The 20,664-nt window shown below is 43.8% G+C and overlaps 1 protein-coding gene across 2 annotated transcripts in view; it reads left to right on the top strand.

Annotated features, from left to right (window-relative positions):
- The window catches only part of CYTH1 (cytohesin 1), a 230,908-nt gene that overhangs the window by 143,310 nt on the left and 66,934 nt on the right, over positions 1-20,664 (top strand). For both annotated transcript variants that reach the window (XM_053706248.1, XM_053706257.1), the window contains exon 2: positions 5,037-5,119. In XM_053706248.1, coding sequence (XP_053562223.1) covers positions 5,037-5,119 — 83 coding nt within the window. The remainder of the gene's footprint in view (positions 1-5,036; positions 5,120-20,664) is intronic.

Genomic DNA, 20,664 nt, shown 5'->3' with positions numbered 1-20,664 from the left:
ATGACGACGCTGATATTAATATCTCTGAAGGGCCCCTAACCCAATCTGAGGGGGCCAGGGAGGTTTTGTCTGAGGGAGAAATTACTGATTTAGGGAATATTTCTCAGCAGGCTGAATCTGATGGGATTACTTTTAAATTTAAATTGGAACATCTCCGCATTTTGCTTAAGGAGGTATTATCCACTCTGGATGATTGTGAAAATTTGGTCATCCCAGAGAAACTATGTAAAATGGACAAGTTCCTAGAGGTGCCGGGGCTCCCAGAAGCTTTTCCTATACCCAAGCGGGTGGCGGACATTGTTAATAAAGAATGGGAAAGGCCCGGTATTCCTTTCGTCCCTCCCCCCATATTTAAAAAATTGTTTCCTATGGTCGACCCCAGAAAGGACTTATGGCAGTCAGTCCCCAAGGTCGAGGGAGCGGTTTCTACTTTAAACAAACGCACCACTATTCCCATAGAGGATAGTTGTGCTTTCAAAGATCCTATGGATAAAAAATTAGAAGGTTTGCTTAAAAAGATGTTTGTTCAGCAGGGTTACCTTCTACAACCCATTTCATGCATTGTCCCTGTCACTACAGCCGCATATTTCTGGTTTGATGAACTGATTAAGGTGCTCGATAGTGACTCGCCTCCTTATGAGGAGATTATGGACAGAGTCAATGCTCTCAAATTGGCTAATTCTTTCACTCTTGACGCCTCTTTGCAATTGGCTAAGTTAGCGGCTAAGAATTCTGGGTTTGCTATTGTGGCGCGCAGAGCGCTTTGGTTGAAATCTTGGTCGGCTGATGCGTCTTCCAAGAACAAGCTACTAAACATTCCTTTCAAGGGGAAAACGCTGTTTGGTCCTGACTTGAAAGAGATTATCTCTGATATCACTGGGGGTAAGGGCCATGCCCTTCCTCAGGATCGGCCTTTCAAGGCAAAAAATAGACCTAATTTTCGTCCCTTTCGTAAAAACGGACCAGCCCATGGTGCTACGTCCTCTAAGCAAGAAGGTAATACTTCTCAGGCCAAGCCAGCTTGGAGACCAATGCAAGGCTGGAACAAGGGAAAGCAGGCAAAGAAACCTGCCACTGCTACCAAGACAGCATGAAATATCGGCCCCCGATCCGGGACCGGATCTGGTGGGGGGCAGACTCTCTCTCTTCGCTCAGGCTTGGGCAAGAGATGTTCTGGATCCTTGGGCGCTAGAAATAGTCTCCCAGGGTTATCTTCTGGAATTCAAGGGACTTCCCCCAAGGGGAAGGTTCCACAGGTCTCAGTTGTCTTCAGACCACATAAAAAGACAGGCGTTCTTACTTTGCGTAGAAGACCTGTTAAAAATGGGAGTGATTCATCCTGTTCCATTGAGAGAACAAGGGATGGGGTTCTACTCCAATCTGTTCATAGTTCCCAAAAAAGAGGGAACATTCAGACCAATCCTAGATCTCAAGATCTTAAACAAATTTCTCAAGGTCCCATCTTTCAAGATGGAAACCATTCGAACTATCCTTCCTTCCATCCAGGAAGGTCAATTCATGACCACGGTGGATTTAAAGGATGCGTATCTACATATTCCTATCCACAAGGAACATCATCGGTTCCTAAGGTTTGCATTCCTGGACAAACATTACCAGTTCGTGGCGCTTCCTTTCGGATTAGCCACTGCTCCAAGGATTTTCACAAAGGTACTAGGGTCCCTTCTAGCTGTGCTAAGACCAAGGGGCATTGCAGTAGTACCTTACCTGGACGACATTCTGATTCAAGCGTCGTCCCTCCCTCGAGCAAAGGCTCACACGGACATCGTCCTGGCCTTTCTCAGATCGCACGGCTGGAAAGTGAACGTGGAAAAGAGTTCTCTATCCCCGTCAACAAGGGTTCCCTTCTTGGGAACAATTATAGACTCCTCAGAAATGAGGATTTTTCTAACAGAGGCCAGAAAGACAAAGCTCCTGGACTCTTGTCGAATACTTCATTCCGTTCCTCTTCCTTCCGTAGCTCAGTGCATGGAAGTGATCGGGTTGATGGTAGCGGCAATGGACATAGTTCCTTTTGCGCGCATTCATCTAAGACCGTTACAACTGTGCATGCTCAGTCAGTGGAATGGGGACTATACAGACTTGTCTCCAAAGATACAAGTAAATCAGAGGACCAGAGACTCACTCCGTTGGTGGCTGTCCCTGGACAACCTGTCACGAGGGATGACATTCCACAGACCAGAGTGGGTCATTGTCACGACCGACGCCAGTCTGATGGGCTGGGGCGCGGTCTGGGGATCCCTGAAAGCTCAGGGTCTTTGGTCTCGGGAAGAATCTCTTCTACCGATAAATATTCTGGAACTAAGAGCGATATTCAATGCTCTCAAGGCTTGGCCTCAGCTAGCGAGGTCCAAGTTCATACGGTTTCAATCAGACAACATGACGACTGTTGCGTACATCAACCATCAGGGGGGAACAAGGAGTTCCCTAGCGATGGAAGAAGTGACCAAGATCATTCTATGGGCGGAGTCTCACTCCTGCCACCTGTCTGCTATCCACATCCCGGGAGTGGAAAATTGGGAAGCGGATTTTCTGAGTCGTCAGACATTGCATCCGGGGGAGTGGGAACTCCATCCGGAAATCTTTGCCCAAGTCACTCAACTTTGGGGCATTCCAGACATGGATCTGATGGCCTCTCGTCAGAACTTCAAAGTTCCTTGCTACGGGTCCAGATCCAGGGATCCCAAGGCGGCTCTAGTGGATGCACTAGTAGCACCTTGGACCTTCAAACTAGCTTATGTGTTCCCGCCGTTTCCTCTCATCCCCAGGCTGGTAGCCAGGATCAATCAGGAGAGGGCGTCGGTGATCTTGATAGCTCCTGCGTGGCCACGCAGGACTTGGTATGCAGATCTGGTGAATATGTCATCGGCTCCACCTTGGAAGCTACCTTTGAGACGAGACCTTCTTGTTCAGGGTCCGTTCGAACATCCGAATCTGGTTTCACTCCAGCTGACTGCTTGGAGATTGAACGCTTGATTTTATCGAAGCGAGGTTTCTCAGATTCTGTTATCGATACTCTTGTTCAGGCCAGAAAGCCTGTAACTAGAAAGATTTACCACAAAATTTGGAAAAAATATATCTGTTGGTGTGAATCTAAAGGATTCCCTTGGGACAAGGTTAAGATTCCTAGGATTCTATCCTTCCTTCAAGAAGGATTGGAAAAAGGATTATCGGCAAGTTCCCTGAAGGGACAGATTTCTGCCTTGTCGGTGTTACTTCACAAAAAACTGGCAGCTGTGCCAGATGTTCAAGCCTTTGTTCAGGCTCTGGTTAGAATCAAGCCTGTTTACAAACCTTTGACTCCTCCTTGGAGTCTCAATTTAGTTCTTTCAGTTCTTCAGGGGGTTCCGTTTGAACCCTTACATTCCGTTGATATTAAGTTATTATCTTGGAAAGTTTTGTTTTTAGTTGCAATTTCTTCTGCTAGAAGAGTTTCAGAATTATCTGCTCTGCAGTGTTCTCCTCCTTATCTGGTGTTCCATGCAGATAAGGTGGTTTTACGTACTAAACCTGGTTTTCTTCCAAAAGTTGTTTCTAACAAAAACATTAACCAGGAGATTATCGTACCTTCTCTGTGTCCGAAACCAGTTTCAAAGAAGGAACGCTTGTTGCACAATTTGGATGTTGTTCGCGCTCTAAAATTCTATTTAGATGCTACAAAGGATTTTAGACAAACATCTTCCCTGTTTGTTGTTTATTCAGGTAAAAGGAGAGGTCAAAAAGCGACTTCTACCTCTCTCTCTTTTTGGATTAAAAGCATCATCAGATTGGCTTACGAGACTGCCGGACGGCAGCCTCCCGAAAGAATCACGGCTCATTCCACTAGGGCTGTGGCTTCCACATGGGCCTTCAAGAACGAGGCTTCTGTTGATCAGATATGTAGGGCAGCGACTTGGTCTTCACTGCACACTTTTACCAAATTTTACAAGTTTGATACTTTTGCTTCTTCGGAGGCTATTTTTGGGAGAAAGGTTTTGCAAGCCGTGGTGCCTTCCATTTAGGTGACCTGATTTGCTCCCTCCCTTCATCCGTGTCCTAAAGCTTTGGTATTGGTTCCCACAAGTAAGGATGACGCCGTGGACCGGACACACCTATGTTGGAGAAAACAGAATTTATGTTTACCTGATAAATTTCTTTCTCCAACGGTGTGTCCGGTCCACGGCCCGCCCTGGTTTTTTAATCAGGTCTGATAATTTATTTTCTTTAACTACAGTCACCACGGTACCATATGGTTTCTCCTATGCTATTATTCCTCCTTAACGTCGGTCGAATGACTGGGGTAGGCGGAGCCTAGGAGGGATCATGTGACCAGCTTTGCTGGGCTCTTTGCCATTTCCTGTTGGGGAAGAGAATATCCCACAAGTAAGGATGACGCCGTGGACCGGACACACCGTTGGAGAAAGAAATTTATCAGGTAAACATAAATTCTGTTTTTTACAGAGTTAGGCATGTGACACTTTTACAGGGAGAGTTGTTTATCTGACTAGGAAGGTGAGAGGCATTCATTTTACTGCACAGTACTGAAAGGGAATTGCATTAAAGGGACATTATACACTTATACATTTTTTCTTTGCATAAATGTTTTGTAGATGATCTATTTATATAGCCCATCATTTTTTTTTCTTTTTTTTTTAAATGTATAGTTTTGCTTATTTTTAAATAACATTGCTCTGATTTCCAGACTCCTAACCAAGCCCCAAAGTTTTATGTGAATACCGTCAGCTACCTTCTCCAGCTTGCTCCTGTTTGTGTAAAGGGTCTTTTCTTATGCAAAAGAAGGGGGAGGGGGAGGGTCTTATTTCCCACTTGCAGTGGGCTTTCCAACTGCTTTTCAACAGAGCTAAACTAAGAGGTTCTAAGTAAGTTTTTAAACATTTTTATACTGGATTTTTATATCAGTATCTGTGCATCTTATTATTTATAGTAGTGTCTATTACATGCAGTTATATGAAAATGAGTGTATACTGTCCCTTTAAGTGGCTATAGAGTACATAACCTTTATATTCCTCTCCCCACAGGACCCAGTGACCTGACCCCAGAGGAGCAGCAGGAGCTGCAAAACATCCAGCGTCGAAAGCAGGAATTGCTGGCAGACATACAGGTAACCCTTATGTTCAGTTCATTCTCGCCTGTACTCTGGCTACTCATACAGGGTCGTTTCCTTGACACTAGACCTGGTGAATGAATCTTCTATTTCTGCATATGATCTAATGAATATACCCCCAGTCCTGTCTGTCACTCAGATAAGGGCATCAGCCTAGAGCAGCTTCTGACATTTTGCTGTACATGCTGCAGCCCAAAAGCTTTTTCATACATCTGTCCCTCCACTACAATGTTTCTACATTGTTATCTTTTATATTCTATCAGTAGTATTTTCAACCTTTCCCACCTGCCCCATTCTAGTTTGCACCTGCCCCATTCTAGTTCCCACCTAAATGCTGACTTGGTGATATATTTGCCAGTTTTGATGCAGTGTTTAACTTTATCCTGGCTCCCTGAACATCTTCTTTATCCCCTTAATGACCACAGCACTTTTCCATTTTCTGTCCGTTTGGGACCAAGGCTATTTTTACATTTTTGCGGTGTTTGTGTTTAGCTGTAATTTTCCTCTTACTCATTTACTGTACTCATACATATTATATACCGTTTTTCTCGCCATTAAATGGACTTTCTAAAGATACCATTATTTTCATCATATCTTATAATTTACTATAAAAAAATATAAAATATGAGGAAAAAATGGAAAAAAAAACACACTTTAGGTTTCTCACTGAAATCATTTACAAACAGCTTGTGCAATTATGGCACAAATGGTTGTAAATGCTTCACTGGGATCCCCTTTCTTCAGAAATAGCAGACTTATATGGCTTTGGCATTGCTTCTTGGTAATTAGAAGGCTTCTAAATGCCGCTTCGCACCACACGTGTATTATGTCCAGCAGTGCAGGGGTTAATTAGGGAGCTTGTAGGGTTAATTTTAGCTTTAGTGTAGTGTAGAAGACAACCCAAAGTATTGATCTAGGCCCATTTTGGTATATTTCATGCCACCATTTCACCGCCAAATGCGATCAAATTAAAAAAAAATGTTCGCTTTTTCACAAACTTTTTCACAAAGTTTAGGTTTCTCACTAAAATTATTTACAAACAGCTTGTGCAATTATGGCAGAAATGGTTGTAAATTCTTCTCTGGGATCCCCTTTGTTGAGAAATAGCAGAGATATATGGCTTTGGTGTTGCTTTTTGGTAATTAGAAGGCCGCTAAATGCCGCTGCGCATCACACGTGTATTATGGCTAGCAGTGAAGGGGTTAATTAGGTAGCATGTAGGGAGCTTGCAGGGTTAATTTTAGCTTTAGTGTAGAGATCAGCCTCCCACCTGACACATTACACCCCCTGATCCCTCCCAAACAGCACTCTTCCCTCCCCCACCCCACAATTGTCCCCGCCATGTTAAGTACTTGCAGAAAGTCTGCCAGTACTAAAATAAAAGCTATCTTTGATATTTTAAAAAAAAGAAAGAAAAAAAGGCATATTTACATATGCTGCTCTGTAGGATCCCCCTTAGCCCCCAACCTCCCTGATACCCCCCAAACAGCTCTCTAACCCTCCCCCTCTAACTTATTGGTAGCCATCTTGGGTACTGGCAGCTGTCTGCCGACTCGGAGTCGGAAAAGGGAAATTTTTTTGTATCTGCTGACACAACTCTAAGGAAAATGAAGAAAAAATAAGAAAAGAAAAAAGAAATAAGTACCCTGTAACCACGTCACCTGCTCTGACATCCTAAAGTTCATACCAAGACAAGAAAACCAAGCTCCAAGAGGCAATAAATACAGGAAGTTTCCTAAAGAAACCAGCACAAAGGGGACCCACATCCCATTCTACTCCAAGAGGCAGCGATTTCTTCTGTTATGTGTGATCAGTCCACGGGTCATCATTACTTCTGGGATATAACTCCTCCCCAACAGGAAATGCAAGAGGATTCACCCAGCAGAGCTGCATATAGCTCCTCCCCTCTACGTCAGTCCCAGTCATTCTCTTGCACCCAACGACTAGATAGGATGTGTGAGAGGACTATGGTGATTATACTTAGTTTTTATGACTTCAATCAAAAGTTTGTTATTTTACAATAGCACCGGAGCGTGTTATTACTTCTCTGGCAGAGTTTGAGGAAGAATCTGCCAGAGTTTTTTACTATGATTTTAACCGGAGTAGTTAAGATCATATTGCTGTTCTCGGCCATCTGAGGGAGGTAAAAGCTTCAGATCAGGGGACAGCGGGCAGATGAATCTGCATTGAGGTATGTAGCAGTTTTTATTTTCTGAATGGAATTGATGAGAAAATCCTGCCATACCGTTATAATGACATGTATGTATACACTTCAGTATTCTGGGGATGGTATTTCACCGGAACTACTCTGTTAAAAGTCACTAATCCTTTTAATAAGTATTTATCATGTTAAACGTTTTTGCTGGAATGTAGAATCGTTTACATTGCTGAGGTACTGAGTGAATAAATATTTGGGCATTATTTTCCACTTGGCAGTTGTTTGCTTTTAATTGTGACAGTTTCGTTTCTCTTCACTGCTGTGAGGGAGGGGCCGTTTTTGGCGCTCTTTGCTACGCATCAAAAAATTCCAGTCAGTTACTCTTATATTTCCTGCATGATCCGGTTCATCTCTGACAGATCTCAGGGGTCTTCAAACTTCTTTGGAGGGAGGTAGATTCTCTCAGCAGAGCTGTGAGAATTTTATATTGACTGTGAATAAAAACGTTGCTCTGTAATTTTTATGTCAAATTTAATGATTGTTATTTTACTAATGGGAACAAACCTTTGCTAAAAGTTATGTTGTTTTAAAGTTTGATGCTATAACTGTTTTTCAGTTCATTATTTCAACTGTCATTTAATCGTTTAGTACCTCTTTGAGGCACAGTACGTTTTTGCTAAAAAAGATTATAACCAAGTTGCAAGTTTATTGCTAGTGTGTTAAACATGTCTGACTCAGAGGAAGATATCTGTGTCATTTGTTCCAATGCCAAGGTGGAGCCCAATAGAAATTTATGTACTAACTGTATTGATGCTACTTTAAATAAAAGTCAATCTGTACAATGTGAACAAATTTCACCAAACAGCGAGGGGAGAGTTATGCCGACTAACTCGCCTCACGCGGCAGTACCTGCATCTCCCGCCCGGGAGGTGCGTGATATTATGGCGCCTAGTACATCTGGGCGGCCATTACAGATAACATTACAAGATATGGCTACTGTTATGACTGAAGTTTTGTCTAAATTACCAGAACTAAGAGGCAAGCGTGATCACTCTGGGGTGAGAACAGAGTGCGCTGATAATACTAGGGCCATGTCTGATACTGCGTCACAGCTTGCAGAGCATGAGGACGGAGAGCTTCATTCTGTGGGTGACGGTTCTGATCCAAACAGATTGGATTCAGATATTTCAAATTTTAAATTTAAATTGGAGAACCTCCGTGTATTACTAGGGGAGGTCTTAGCAGCTCTCAATGATTGTAACACCGTTGCAATACCAGAGAAACTGTGTAGGTTGGATAAATACTTTGCGGTACCGGCGAGTACTGACGTTTTTCCTATACCTAAGAGACTAACTGAAATTGTTACTAAGGAGTGGGATAGACCCGGTGTGCCGTTCTCACCCCCTCCGATATTTAGAAAAATGTTTCCAATAGACGCCACCACACGGGACTTATGGCAAACGGTCCCTAAGGTGGAGGGAGCAGTTTCTACTTTAGCTAAGCGTACCACTATCCCGGTGGAGGATAGCTGTGCTTTTTCAGATCCAATGGATAAAAAATTAGAGGGTTACCTTAAGAAAATGTTTGTTCAACAAGGTTTTATATTGCAACCCCTTGCATGTATCGCGCCGATTACGGCTGCGGCAGCATTTTGGATTGAGTCTCTGGAAGAGAACCTTAGTTCATCTACGCTAGACGACATTACGGACAGGCTTAGAGTCCTTAAACTAGCTAATTCATTCATTTCGGAGGCCGTAGTACATTTAACCAAACTTACGGCTAAGAACTCAGGATTCGCCATACAGGCACGTAGGGCGCTGTGGCTAAAATCCTGGTCAGCTGATGTTACTTCTAAGTCCAAATTACTTAATATACCTTTCAAGGGGCAGTCTTTATTTGGGCCCGGTTTGAAAGAAATTATCGCTGACATTACAGGAGGTAAGGGCCACGCCCTACCTCAAGACAAAGCCAAAGCTAAGGCTAGACAGTCTAATTTTCGTCCCTTTCGGAATTTCAAAACAGGAGCAGCATCAACCTCCACTGCACCAAAACAGGAAGGAGCTGTTGCTCGTTACAGGCAAGGCTGGAAGCCTAACCAGTCCTGGAACAAGAGCAAGCAGGCCAGGAAACCTGCTGTTGCCCCAAAGACAGCATGAACCGAGAGCCCCCGATCCGGGACCGGATCTAGTGGGGGGCAGACTTTCTCTCTTCGCCCAGGCCTGGGCAAGAGATGTTCAGGATCCCTGGGCACTAGAGATCATATCTCAGGGATACCTTCTAGACTTCAAATTATCTCCCCCAAGAGGGAGATTTCATCTGTCAAGGTTGTCAACAAACCAGATAAAGAAAGAAGCGTTTCTACGCTGTGTACAAGATCTGTTATTAATGGGAGTGATCCATCCGGTTCCGCGGTCGGAACAAGGACAAGGGTTCTACTCAAACCTGTTTGTGGTTCCCAAAAAAGAGGGAACTTTCAGGCCAATCTTAGATTTAAAGATTCTAAACAAATTCCTAAGAGTTCCATCGTTCAAAATGGAAACTATTCGGACAATCTTACCCATGATCCAAAAGGGTCAGTACATGACCACAGTGGATTTAAAAGATGCTTACCTTCACATACCGATCCACAAAGATCATCACCGGTATCTAAGGTTTGCCTTCTTAGACAGGCACTACCAGTTTGTAGCTCTTCCATTCGGATTGGCTACGGCTCCAAGAATCTTCACAAAGGTTCTGGGTGCCCTTCTGGCGGTACTAAGACCGCGAGGGATTTCGGTAGCTCCGTACCTAGACGACATTCTAATACAAGCTTCAAGCTTTCAAACTGCCAAGTCTCATACAGAGTTAGTTCTGGCATTTCTAAGGTCGCATGGATGGAAAGTGAACGAAAAGAAGAGTTCTCTTTTTCCTCTCACAAGAGTTCCATTCTTGGGGACTCTTATAGATTCTGTAGAAATGAAGATTTACCTGACAGAAGACAGGTTAACAAAGCTTCAAAATGCATGCCGTGTCCTTCATTCCATTCAACACCCGTCAGTAGCTCAATGCATGGAGGTGATCGGCTTAATGGTAGCGGCAATGGACATAGTACCTTTCGCACGCCTACACCTCAGACCGCTGCAATTGTGCATGCTAAGTCAGTGGAATGGGGATTACTCAGATTTGTCCCCTACTCTGAATCTGAATCAAGAGACCAGAAATTCTCTTCTATGGTGGCTTTATCGGCCACACCTGTCCAGGGGGATGCCATTCAGCAGGCCAGACTGGACAATTGTAACAACAGACGCCAGCCTACTAGGTTGGGGCGCTGTCTGGAATTCTCTGAAGGCTCAGGGACTATGGAATCAGGAGGAGAGTCTCCTTCCAATAAACATTCTGGAATTGAGAGCAGTTCTCAATGCCCTTCTGGCTTGGCCCCAATTAACAACTCGGGGGTTCATCAGGTTTCAGTCGGACAACATCACGACTGTAGCTTACATCAACCATCAGGGAGGGACAAGAAGCTCCCTAGCAATGATGGAAGTATCAAGGATAATTCGCTGGGCAGAGTCTCACTCTTGCCACCTGTCAGCAATCCACATCCCGGGAGTGGAGAACTGGGAGGCGGATTTCTTGAGTCGCCAGACTTTTCATCCGGGGGAGTGGGAACTTCATCCGGAGGTCTTTGCCCAAATACTTCGACGTTGGGGCAAACCAGAGATAGATCTCATGGCGTCTCGCCAGAACGCCAAACTTCCTCGCTACGGGTCCAGATCCAGGGATCCGGGAGCGGTTCTGATAGATGCTTTGACAGCACCTTGGAACTTCGGGATGGCTTATGTGTTTCCGCCCTTCCCGCTGCTTCCTCGATTGATTGCCAAAATCAAACAGGAGAGAGCATCAGTGATTCTAATAGCGCCTGCATGGCCACGCAGGACTTGGTATGCAGATCTAGTGGACATGTCATCCTGTCCGCCTTGGTCTCTACCTCTAAGACAGGACCTTCTGATACAGGGTCCATTCAAACATCAAAATCTAACTTCTCTGAAGCTGACTGCTTGGAAATTGAACGCTTGATTTTATCAAAACGTGGTTTTTCTGAGTCGGTTATTGATACCCTGATACAGGCTAGGAAGCCTGTTACCAGAAGGATTTACCATAAAATATGGCGTAAATACCTATACTGGTGCGAATCCAAAGGTTACTCCTGGAGTAAGGTTAGGATCGCTAGGATATTGTCTTTTCTACAAGAAGGTTTAGAAAAGGGTTTATCAGCTAGTTCATTAAAGGGACAGATTTCAGCTCTGTCCATCTTGTTACACAGGCGTCTGTCAGAAAATCCAGACGTCCAGGCCTTTTGTCAGGCTTTAGCTAGGATCAAGCCTGTGTTCAAAGCTGTTGCTCCGCCATGGAGTTTAAACTTAGTTCTTAACGTTTTACAGGGTGTTCCGTTTGAACCCCTTCATTCCATTGATATAAAATTGTTATCTTGGAAAGTTCTGTTTTTAATGGCTATTTCCTCGGCTCGAAGAGTCTCTGAGTTATCAGCCTTACATTGTGATTCTCCTTATCTGATTTTTCACTCAGACAAGGTAGTTCTGCGTACTAAACCTGGGTTCTTACCTAAGGTAGTCACTAACAGGAACATCAATCAAGAGATTGTTGTTCCATCCTTGTGTCCAAATCCTTCTTCAAAGAAGGAACGTCTTCTACACAATCTGGATGTAGTTCGTGCCCTCAAGTTCTACTTGCAGGCAACTAAAGATTTTCGCCAAACTTCTTCCCTGTTTGTCGTTTATTCTGGACAGAGGAGAGGTCAAAAAGCTTCTGCTACCTCTCTCTCTTTTTGGCTTCGTAGCATAATACGTTTAGCCTATGAGACTGCTGGACAGCAGCCTCCTGAAAGAATTACAGCTCACTCCACTAGAGCTGTGGCTTCCACTTGGGCCTTTAAGAATGAGGCCTCTGTTGAACAGATTTGCAAGGCTGCAACTTGGTCTTCGCTTCATACTTTTTCCAAATTTTACAAATTTGACACTTTTGCTTCTTCGGAGGCTATTTTTGGGAGAAAGGTTCTTCAGGCAGTGGTTCCTTCTGTATAATGAGCCTGCCTATCCCTCCCGTCATCCGTGTACTTTTGCTTTGGTATTGGTATCCCAGAAGTAATGATGACCCGTGGACTGATCACACATAACAGAAGAAAACATAATTTATGCTTACCTGATAAATTCCTTTCTTCTGTTGTGTGATCAGTCCACGGCCCGCCCTGTTTTAAGGCAGGTAAATATCTTTTAAATTATACTCCAGTCACCACTTCACCCTTGGTTACTCCTTTCTCATTGATTCTTGGTCGAATGACTGGGACTGACGTAGAGGGGAGGAGCTATATGCAGCTCTGCTGGGTGAATCCTCTTGCATTTCCTGTTGGGGAGGAGTTATATCCCAGAAGTAATGATGACCCGTGGACTGATCACACAACAGAAGAAAGGAATTTATCAGGTAAGCATAAATTATGTTTTTATACAGACCAGAACATCCAGGATTCATTCAACCACTAGATACATCCTCCAATGCGGCAAACTTACCTCATAGGATTGAGGTAACTTTTGGTAAGGGTATCTATTACGCCTTCATTACACTAGGATTCCAATATCCTATCAAAGACTCTAATATATATACGTATATTCATATACTTCTCTTCCCTTTTTTTTTTTTTTTTTTTGTTTTCTTTACCCACCAACACTGCCGAGATTTTAATATTATTCAGTTTTTAAGAATCTCCATAAGCGCTGTTTACCCTTTGACTCCTATTTTTCCTATATTGTATAGACTTAGTCTATCATACAATATTTGTACCTTCATAGCTGCTCTATGAGATTTTCATACCTCTGACTAGCGCATTTACTTGAGTAACGCCTGTTTCCACTCACTGACACTGAATGGTAACATTCTACTTAATTCTATATATATATATATATATATATATATATATATATATATATATATATAGTATATGGATCCCACTGACACCACTGAATTATCATATAATTATAATATATATATTACAGTGGGTTAATTATGTGCTAATTCATTGGTGTCAGTGGGATTCATATATATATATATACAGTTTACACATACACATTGGTGCCAATGGGATATATATCTACATATATATATATATATATATATATCTATATATATATATATATATATATATATATATATATATATATATATATATATATATATATATACAAACAGTACACATACACATTGGTGTCAGTGGGTTATATATATATATATGTAGTGTACACATGCACATTGGTGTCCAGTGGCCGCCCTAAATATACATGTTAGTGTCAGTGGCCATAATTATTTGTCATTGGTGACAGTGGACTTCCTTACCTGTGAGCCGATCTGCTCTGCACGCCGCCCGCCACTCGCCGCTACTCACAGTGTGCCGCTACCCGTTCACACTGCGCATACAGACATGCGCAGTGGCGCATACAAACATGCGCAGTGGCACTCTAACAGGCCCGTCTGAAATTTTGGAATGTGTAAAGACGGGCCTGTCAGAGCGAGTGTCTGGAGGCTATGTTGGGTCGCGGCCCACCAGCCGGTCGCGGCCCGGCTGTTGAGAAACACTGCCTTAGATCGTTTTATTTTAAATATTTTTGGCCCTCACTGCCACTTTTTTTTTTAATCATTTAATCATTTTTCTGTAGTGTAGCGGTTCCCACCCACTCCCTACCCATGCACTCGCCCGCCCCCCGTGCGCGCTCCCGCCCCCCTCCACATCATACGGCCCATCGATGGCCGCCCACCCGCCTCCCAGACTGGCTCCCACCCACCAACGATACCGGCCATCGATGTCCGGTGCAGAGAGGGCCACAGAGTGGCTCTCTCTGCATCGGATGGCCAAGGGGGGTCATTGCAGGATGCCTCGATATCGAGGCATCACTGCAATAACCGGACAGCGGCTGGAAGCGATCAGGATCGCTTCCACTGCTTTCCAAGGACGTACGCCACACGTCCTCGGACGTTAACTGCATTTTTTTTTGAGGACGTACGGCGTACGTCCTTGGTCTTTAAGGGGTTATACAACTAGGTCACTAGTTTTCAAACCTGTCCTCAGGCCTCCCCAACAGGCCAGGTTTTCAGGATTACCTTGGATGAGAGCAGTTGAAATAACCATGGTTACTAATCAGCTGATTATTTCACCTGTGCTCAAGTTCAGATATCCTCAAAATGTGGCCTGTTAGGGAGGTCTGAGGACCGGTTTGAAAATCAGTGAACTTGATAAATCCTTCCAAATTCCTCTTTCTCCACTTTGCCTTCTCTTTTTTCTAAAGGAAACCTCTGTCCATTTCTTCTGACTGTGATCTTTTTTTATCACCCACTTCCTGGCTATGAAACCCTATTTTTCTACCCCTCTTCGTGACTTTAAACTCCTTTCTCTTTATCCGCTCCATCTTATAATTCCCTTTTCAACCCCATTGCTCTAGTCTTAAACCTTCTTCCCCCTCTTGCATCGTTTTGTGGCTTCTCATTGTCTGCTGCTATTTGTTAAGTACCCATGACACTGCCCTGCAAAGTGTGAGCCGTGAGAAATGTTGGTTGAAATGAAGTGTTTACTCAGTGTCTGTTACTATTAGCCAGATTTTTTCCTCTGTCAGCAATGTTAGCTTTGTTTGTGATCATGTCATATTTTGTTGGGGAAGCTCTGAGCCCCTGCTGATTTCAGGTGTCTGCCTCTGTCAGTCTCGCAATGGGATTATCTAGGGCAGAAAATTGCACTTATTAAAGAAAGAGGCCATTGGTAGTGACAGTGGTGGGGGGAAGCCAAAGGCAAAATGAAAACCATGGGGGGTATGAGGGGACTTAACAAAACATTTCCAGGTCATTGAGCAAATGTAAACGTGTTAAACTGTAGTGACTGTCTGATCACAGCAACACAATACAGGTCATAAACTGGATCCCTTTACAAAACGGACAACAAAATACCAAAATGAGAGCTATGGGAATTTTCTACTGAGCTAAAGAGCAGAAGTGAATCGGCTAATATAATTTAAAAAAAAAAAATGTACCAAGGGAAATTAACTAAGTTTTGGCATTATAAATGCTTTCATCTCTTCACAAAATTATACAGTGTTGCTTTGTTAAAATTAGCCTTATAAGGTGCCAATACAATTTATGGGCGAAAGGTGAGGCATATGAAAACGCACACAGGGGCATGGCAGGTTACGCAGGGTGTGTGCACATTTGCGCAGTTTAAAATGAGCAATTACCAGGTGAGCTACAAGAAAGCTAGTTTCTTCCAGATGCCAGCAAGTGGGAAAGAATAGATTGGGATTCTGTAACCTACATCTAAATTACACTAAGCCCTGGTGAGCTATGTATCCTGTTAAACGTGGGGTTTTGTTTGTTGTTGAAACTCTAAGTGTGAGAAGTATGACTCAGCTTTGCCTGTTTTAACAAAGTTATGCAACAGTATTACGCTATGGATTTGTCCTTTCTTTTCCTTTTGAGAGTCACTCTGTGGACTGTGCATGTATAGCATCGATTATATACTTCATTAAAGAACTCTTTTCATTTGATCAGTTCCCTTATTGGTTGTGGTTTGTATATTGTGTTTTGAGTTCTGTCACATTTTAATATTATTGTCACTTTTTATTCTGTGTTAAGAACTATTTTATTGTGTAACATTTCCTTCCATAAGGCAGGGAGAGTCCACAACCTCATTCCTTAATGTTGGGAATACAACATCTGGCCTCCAGGAGGAGGCAAAGACACCCCAGCCAAAGGCTTAAATATCCCTCCCACTTCCCCTATCCCCCAGTCATTCTTTGCCTTTCGTCACGATAGAAGGTGGCAGAGAAGTATCAGAAGATTTGGATAGTCCTGTAATGGGTATGTTCCCTTCATGAAAGGACTGGAGTTTTAAGTAGTTATGTCAACCTCCAAGTGAGAGTATTGATGAAAGTTAGTCTGGAGATGCAGGGAAAGTTTTTCTGCGAACCCATCCAGACTGTCGCTAACAACTCCTGAGCAATCAGTGTTGACGAGTTTCACTGCTTGCTGTGACACACTCATGTCCATGTCAGAGGCACCTCTGCAAGACTGTCACATTTGAGAGGCTGTGTCTGTTCCACAGCATGGATCCTAGAGGGTAAGACCGTTTTTATATATACACTTTCAAACGCTATACAGGGTCACAGTGTGGCTCCTTTATACCTCGATAGGATCAAGGGTTAATATCTCCTTCAGTGAGATTATTCGAACAGCTTGTTTTTTTTTATACTGCTTAATGTGTGAGTTTTTGTTTTGGGCTCATAGGCCGTGTGTTTTTAGCTTGGAACAAACAGGTTTCACTTTCGTTTTCAAAGTGTTGCGTAGCTCATAATAGCTTGGCGCCCTTTTTAATAGCAGGGTAAGTCCTGTCTTACGCACCACGTGACCGGGTGCGGTCTCTTTTCATTTCCCACGATCCTGCTGCAGACTTTACTCCTGAGGAGAGCGTTTTCACTGTTAGCTCTCTGGGTCTAGGAGATGGTGAGTGCCCCAGCCATTGGGAATATAAAGGTGTCGTTTTTTAAATAAAAACGTTTTCCTTTTGTGTCCTTCTGTGGATATATATACTAAGCTATGGAGGACTCTGATACATGAGAAGGTTCCACTCCTTCTGTCTTAATAATAATTCCTGTTTATATTGTGAGGAGGCCGTGGTTTGCTTGCCTGCTCAATTTTGTTCCATATGCCAAAACACTGTTCTAAAGTCTAAGAAGAGAGACAAGCCTGCTAATATTCTTAGCGCTATTAGCCCCTCTCAGCCGTCTGCCTCTCAGGATTCTATGTCCCGTGAGATTACTACCCTTTCTACGCTACTCGCTCCACATGCAGTTCCCCACAGCACAACTAATCTTCCATCTGGAGGGGACTTTTTTCCTGCAGACTTTACCGCACAGGTACAATCTGCAGTGTCTGCGGCCCGAGTGCTTTACCTTCCTCTGGCAAGCGTAAGATAAAGGTTAAACATAGTTCTCCTGACCTGTAGTCATCTAAATATTTGTCGGATTTATCTATTATGTCTCTGCTATCCGAGGATGAGTTAACTTCTGTAGCTTCAGAGGGTGATCTTTCTGGGTCGGAGACTTCATTGTCTAAACCTCCCACAGCGGAGGAACCCTCCTTTAGATTTAAAATTGAGCATCTGCGTTTTTTATTAAAGGAGGTTTTGTCTACGCTAGAGGTTCCAGAGGCTACGCTACCTGAGGAACCTAAGATCCCTAAATTAGACAGGGTTTACGAAGACAGGTCCCTCTGACTTTTCCTGTGCCCGTTACAATGGCGAACATTATTAGTAACAAATGGGAAAGAACTAGATCTTCTTTTCCCCCCTAGTTTCCTTTAAAAATATTATTTCCAGTCCCTTACTGTCAGTTGGAAATGTGGGGTTTCATCCCTAAGGTGGATGGCGCTATCTCAATGCTTGCTAAGTGTACTACTATCCCCCTTGAGGATAGTTCTTCTTTTAGAGAGCCGATGGATAAAAAAATGGAAACTTTTCTGAGGAAAATGTTTCAACATACAGGGTTCTTATTTCAACCAGCGGCCGCTGGAGCAGCTACCTACTGGTGCGACTCTCTGTCAGAACTCATTGAGGTGGAAACTCCCCTCAAGGACATTCAAGAGAAAATTAAGGCTCTAAGAATTGCTAATTCCTTCATCTGTGACACGAATATGCATATTATTCGCCTAAATGCAAAGGCCTCTCTGGCTTTGCGTTCCTAGCCCGTCGGGCTCTTTGGTTGAATTCTTGGTCTGCGGATATGACTTCTAACTCCAGACTCCTTTCACTTCCTTTCAAGGGCAAGATATTTTATTTGGTCCAGGGCTGGACTCAATTATTTCTGCGGTTACTGGAGGGAAGGGTGCCTTCATACCGCAGGATAAAAAGAACAGGTCTAAGGGATGACAATTTTATAATCCTTCTAATCCTCATCCAAGCCAGATTAGCCGAAGAGTGCTTGGAAGCTGGCTCAGTTCTGGAATAAGTCTAAACAGACTAAGAAGCCCGCTGAGAACAAATCTTCATGAAGGGGCAGCCCCTTATCCGGGATTGGATCGAGTAGGGGCAGACTCTCTTTTTTCAGGCACTTGGTTCCGGGATGTCCAGGATCCTTGGGTCCTGGAGGTCGTATCTCAGGGATACCGGATAGGATTCAAATCTCATCCGCCCAGAGGCAGATTCCTACTCTCAAGTCTGTCTACCAGACTAGAGAAGAGGGCTGCTTTTTTAGGGTTCGTATGGGAACTATCCTCTCTAGGAGTAATTGTCCCGGTGTCTACAGAAGAAAGAGGTTTGGGGTTCTATTCAAACCTTTTCGTAGTCCCAAAAAAGGAGGGGACTTTCCGTACAATTCTGGACCTAAAGTGCCTAAACAAGTTTCTCAGTGTCCCCTCCTTCAAGATGGAGATGGTACGGTCAATTCTTCCTCTGGTTCAGGAAGGACAGTTTATGACCACCATAGACCTGAAGAATGCATACCTTCATGTTCCAATTCACAGGGAACATTTTCAGTTCCTGAGGTTTGCCTTTCTGGATCAGCACTTCCAGTTCATTGCACTTCCGTTTGGCCTAGCTACTGCCTCAAGAATTTTTACGAAGGTTCTGTGGGCTCTTCTAGCCGTTGCCAGAACACGGGGTATTGCAGCAGCACCTTACCTGGATGATATCTTGGTACAGGCACCATCTTTTCGTCTAGTGGAAGAGCATTCAGAGCCCCTTCTCAGTCTTCTTCAATTACATGGATGGAAGATAAACTTGGAAAAGAGTTTTCTTATTCCAAATTCCAGGGTGAATTTCCTGGGTACTATAGACTCCATATCCATGAGGATAATTCTAACAGACCAGAGACATTGCAAGCTAACTTCTGCATGTCTTGCCCTCCGGGCCTCTCTGAGTCCCTCCATGGCTCAGTGTATGGAGGTGATTGGACTCATGGTGTCTTGTATAGACATCATTCCTTTTGCCAGATTCCGTTTTGCCAGATTGTTTTAGACAACCGATAGAGAGAATCGGTGCCTCGGGACAGATCATCTGTCCCGAGGCACGTGCTTCTTGAGACCGTATCTCAGATACTGGAGTGGGGGGAGACCCACAGCTGTACGCTGTCACTGATCCACATTCCGGGTGATGACAACTGGGAAGCGGACTTCCTCAGCAGGCGATCCTTTCACCCGTGTGAATTGTTTCTCCACCCGAGGTGTTTGCATAGATATGCAGCGAGTGGGGGGCGCTGGAGATGGATCTCATGGCGTCCCGTCTCAATACCAAGCTACCCAGGTATGGATCGAGGTTGAGGGATCCTCAAGCGGAGCTAGTAGACGCCCGAGCAGTGCCTTGGAGGTTCAAACTTGTATATCTTTTTCCTCCATTACCGCTTCTCCCTTGTGTGGTGGCCCGCATCAAGCAGGAGCGTGCATCAGTGATTCTGATTGCTCCATTGTGGCCGCGACGGACGTGGTTCGCGGATCTAGTGTCCTCATCGCCTGCGTGGAAGTTACATTGTCGTATCTACCATAAAGTATGGAGGACTTGTAATGGTGTAAGGAGCGTGGTTTTTCCTGGCATAAGGTTAAGGTTGCCATAATTTTAGCTTTTCTCCGGGTTGAACTGGAGAAGGGTCTATCTGCTAGTTCCCTGAAGGGACATATCTCGGCCTATGCATACTGTTGACATAAAATTATTATCCTGGAAGGTTCTCTTTTTGTTGGCTATTGCTTCTGCACGCAGAGTTTCTGAGATTTCTGCTTTGCAATTTAACCCCCTTATCTTGTTTTCCATGCGGATAAGGTGGTTTTACGTTTTAAATTAGGATTCATTCCTAAAGTAGTGTCGGATTGCAACATCAATCAAGAGATTGTTGTTCCTTCCTTATGTCCTAATCCTTCTTTAGCGAAGGAATGTTTGCTTCACAATTTGGATGTGGTTCGTTGCTTGCAGTTTTATCTTCAGGCTACTAAGAAGTTCAGACAATCTTCCTCTTTGTTTTTTGTCTATACGGGGAAGCGTAAGGGGCAGAAGGCTACTACAACTTCCCTATGTTTCTGGCTGAGGAGTGTCATCCGCTTAGCTTATGAGACAGCAGTGGCTTCCTACTGGGCTTTTAAGAACAAAGCCTCTATGGATCAGATTGTAAGGTGGCTACCTGATCCTCCTTACACACTTTTTCTAAATTTTACAAGTTTGATGTTTTTGCTTCGGCTGAAGCAGCTTTCGGGAGAAAAGTTTTGCAGGCTGTGGTGCCCTCAGAATAGGGTCCGCCTCTTTTTTTCTGTACCCTCCCGTTATTCATTCAGTGTCTTCTGGAGCTTGGGTATAGTTTTCCCAACAGTAAGGAAT

Source organism: Bombina bombina, chromosome 1 (genome assembly GCF_027579735.1).
Source record: "Bombina bombina isolate aBomBom1 chromosome 1, aBomBom1.pri, whole genome shotgun sequence".
Taxonomy (NCBI): domain Eukaryota; kingdom Metazoa; phylum Chordata; class Amphibia; order Anura; family Bombinatoridae; genus Bombina; species Bombina bombina.
Note: the sequence above shows the minus strand (reverse complement) of the source record. Positions and strands in the feature narration are given on the sequence as shown.